The following is a 3,902-nucleotide window of genomic DNA, read 5'->3' as shown; positions in this document are numbered from 1 at the left end:
AAAAATTGAACACAGTTGGTGTGGCGTTAGTAAAATTTGGTGCGGCAATAGTAAAGGTTGAACTTTGAAGAAAAGGGAACGTTGATCACTTTATGTTAGTCTATTATGGAAGACCATGGTCAAGTAGTATTCCAACTAATCACTTTTAAAAAGTAGGGGTATAACAAATATTCACCAACGCTCGAAGGGTATCTCAAAATTATTCTTTTGAAATCGGCCATTGCTCCGTCTCTCATTTAAAAATTGAAAAACATATTTCTAACGGCTACTCCGTCTCTCTCTCTCTCTCTCCGACCGATCCCCCAATTCTGCGAGAAATCTTTCTCCTTCTCTCACTGTTGCTCTCATTCTAGGGCATCTCATCTTCGATCTCTTCTTCTCTGTAAGATCGTAATAAACACCAGATCTTCAATTTCTACGGCTATAAAGATCTTATCGATTTCTAGGGCTTTTGAGGAAACGAACCCAGAGACTGTAAATTTCAAGTTTTTAAGATTGAAAATGGATCTTCCCCAAGAAACTGATGATTATATCAAAGAAATGATCGATTACTCCTTAGGTCTTCCTGTCTCTGCAAAATCCGTAGAATTAAAGCTTCAAGCATCTGAAGAATCACGGAAACGTCTCCAAGATCAGTATTTTCTTCTACATTCTCGATTGAAAGAGAAAGATGAAATAATCGAGAAATCGAGGGTTTGTTTCACTTTTATTTTTAATCTTTTCTTGTAATTTTCTTAATTGTATTAGCTTTCTTGTTTGATTCTTTGTGGTACTTTGATTTTTAGTACGAATCGAGTATGAATGCTCAAGCTTTGAAGAATTTTGTTGAGGAGAATCAGAAATTGTCGCAAGAGTGCTCACTCTACTATCGCGACCAAGAGAAATTCATGGAGTTGATGAACGAAGCAGATGAACGTGCCAAGGAATCTGAGATCCGTCTTCTTGAATCCGAGGATGAGTTGAGAAGACTCAAAGAAGAACTACGGTTCTACAAACACGATCGCGAGATGCACTTGGTAGTTTTTTCCCCCAATTTTAACAATTTATTATTATTATTAATTTATTTAACAATTCTGGGTGTTTCTGAAATTTGATGGAAGGTTAATGAAACAAAGGCGGCTGAGGAGTTGCACTTACTGAGAGAGAGAATCAATGAGCTTGAATGTTTAAGGTATAATGGGTATTGCTTAGATTGTATTACCATACATAAATATGTTGTTTTTCTTTTGTTCATGCTTTGTTGCAATAAATTTAATTCACCTTTATATTAAATAGATTGCAAGGATGCAATCATAGCCAATGTTCTTTGTTGAAGACTGAGAATCAACATCCACAGCCACAGATACTTGCCTCCATGCCTGTGAGTACTATGCTCAAATCCTGTTTATTTTACTTCATTTCTCGAAAAAGAGTATTGATGCTTGGAAGTGAAACAAAATATTAGAAGTACCATTTTTTATTCTATCTATTTTTATTAATCTACTAGAAGGGTAGAAGAGGAAAGGCGATATAGTTGGAGGGTTATTACTGGAAACGGGACAATAGAGGAAAGACAATGAAGTTGGAGGGTATTCTTGGACGAGTTGCGATCCAGATATGGTGTCTATGTGGCACTTTTTGCTTGGAGATTAAACACATTGGGCTTCTGTGCCATGTAGGAAACAGCTCGATTAGGAGCCCAATGTGTTTTAAATTCTTAGAGAAAGGTGCCACATAGACACCATTCCTTTCCCATATCAACGGGACTCCGTTCTGGGTCCTGATTCTTCTTGGAAAGGGAGATAGAAGAGGAATGGCAATAAATTTAAAAGTTATCCTCGAGATTCTAGTGAGATTAAATCTCAATCCCTCTTTATGTGGGGGGATAAAGAGAGTGGGACCCACTATTGTATTTTATTACATATATATAAACTTGGGCACTCACATAAGTTAGGACTTAGAAGAGAGGGAGTCCTTTTTCTCATAATTCAACAAAATGTTGATTCTAGAGCTGTAGAAGTAATAGTAGGGCGACTGTTAGTAATTTGTTTTTCCATTTGAAGAGAACAATCTAGATTCCCTGAACAGATTTGTTTGACAGTTATGGATCGATAAAGATTTCTATGTGGAAAAGATTATCAAAACAGATGAAACTTGTTATTTATTATTGTTTGCAGCACACCCCTCAATCCATTAACATCAACATTCTCACATTACCCATAAAATATATCAGAAATAACCAAAACTGGATTTTCTAGTACAAGTAAGAATCTTATTTATCTGGACTTAGTCACTTAATATTTAATACAATATATGTATAGGCTATCCTAATCAACATTCATCTGTAAACTATTTTTATTGACTTGATCTACATCCTTTCGCTTTATCGTTCTTAGAGTCAAAAGGTTGGTTACTTGCAACATACTTATTTAGAGCTCAAAAGAAGTTTGATATCTACTGTTGCTTACACATACTTGATGCTCTCTCAGACTGCATTTGTACTGGAATCACGGAAGCACTCACCTTTCTTTATTAATGCATGAAGAAATTGTTTTTGTAATAGAAAATGGCTAACTGATCCTTTAAAAAATGTTTTTTCTGCTTGCCTCCATTTCTGTTCTTTGTTACTCTTCTATCCTGCTTTTCATTGGCTCTTTCCTTAAACTGTGAATTCAAGATCACCAGAAAAATGCCTAAAAATACTTTTTGATTTGGAAAAATATGAACAGTTCTAGTGTCTTGTATGTGGTTGGAGTACCCTATGTACTCATCTGTTATAATATGTGGCCAGAGTTCTCATTTCTTTAATGCTAGTGTGAAAGAACAAATACTGCTGTAATTTCAATGAATAATTTTCCACACTCTTTATTGATAAGAATCCTATGTTATATACACAATGGTTGAGAAGCTGATTTAGGAAATATATAAATGGTAAATCTAAATCTATGCTACTGTTACAATGTACAGCTGTAGAATTCAAATCTTAGAATCAGATTTGAATATATAATTAATGACAGAATATACAGCTGTAGAATTCAAATCTTAGAATCAGATTTGAATATATAATTAATGACAGAATATATGATATGGGCTAGACATGCTCTGTTTTGATTTGAGTAGGATCCACGCATGCTTCCCTTATACGCCCCCGCAAGATTGAGCTTCCATCGGCAAGACCAATCTTGTTGCGTAATAATCCCGTGCGCTGTTTTGACAATGGCTTCGTTAGCAGATCAGCTAATTGGTCTTGAGTATGAACATGTCTTACTTGGATGCTTCCTTTTTGCACTAAGTCACGCACAAAGTGAAGATCAATTTGAATATGTTTCATGCGCGAATGATTGACTGGGTTAAAACTGAGATGTGTGGCGCCGAGATTGTCACATAACAGCTGGGGTGTTTCTTTGATTGGAAATGCTAGTTCTTTGAAAAGAGTGGACAACCACATTGTCTCGGAGGCCGCATTTGCTAGTGCCCGGTATTCAGCTTCTGTTGTGGATCGTGCAATTGCTCTTTGTTTCTTCGAGCTCCAAGAAATGGGGTTAGATCCCAAAAAACTTATATATGCAGAGGTTGACGTGCGGTCATCCACATTTCCAGCCCAATCAGCATCGGAGTATGTTCTTAATACCGGAGTTCCAGCTTTGTTGATCTGAATCCCATAAAAAATTGTTTGTTTTAAGTAACGAAGGAGCCTTTTGGTTGCTGTCCAGTGATTTGTAGTCGGCTTGTGCATAAATTGAGAGAGTTTGTTGACTGCAAATGAGATATCTGGACGCGTCAAGGAAAGGTACTGAAGGCTGCCAATTATTCTACGAAACACTGTGCTGTCCACAGCAGCGGTGCCATCAACCAATTGAAGGGATTGAGTTGTAGAAAGAGGTGTTGACACATCTTTTGCACCACTCATATTTGTTGTGGCT

At 36.6% G+C, this 3,902-nt stretch overlaps 1 protein-coding gene across 1 annotated transcript in view; it reads left to right on the top strand.

Moving 5' to 3' along the window:
- Positions 1-247: 247 nt before the first annotated feature.
- LOC147397970 (uncharacterized) overlaps positions 248-3,902 on the top strand; it is an 11,344-nt gene continuing 7,689 nt past the window's right edge. The window contains exons 1-4 of the mRNA XM_086447063.1: positions 248-693; positions 786-1,016; positions 1,101-1,171; positions 1,276-1,360. Of these exons, the coding sequence (XP_086303189.1) occupies positions 502-693; positions 786-1,016; positions 1,101-1,171; positions 1,276-1,360 (579 nt within the window). The 5' untranslated portion in view covers positions 248-501. The remainder of the gene's footprint in view (positions 694-785; positions 1,017-1,100; positions 1,172-1,275; positions 1,361-3,902) is intronic.

This window comes from Akebia trifoliata, chromosome 7 (genome assembly GCF_017979445.1).
Source record: "Akebia trifoliata isolate Shusen 1 chromosome 7, ASM1797944v1, whole genome shotgun sequence".
In the NCBI taxonomy this organism is placed as follows: domain Eukaryota; kingdom Viridiplantae; phylum Streptophyta; class Magnoliopsida; order Ranunculales; family Lardizabalaceae; genus Akebia; species Akebia trifoliata.
This window is presented reverse-complemented; position numbering and strand designations above follow the sequence as displayed.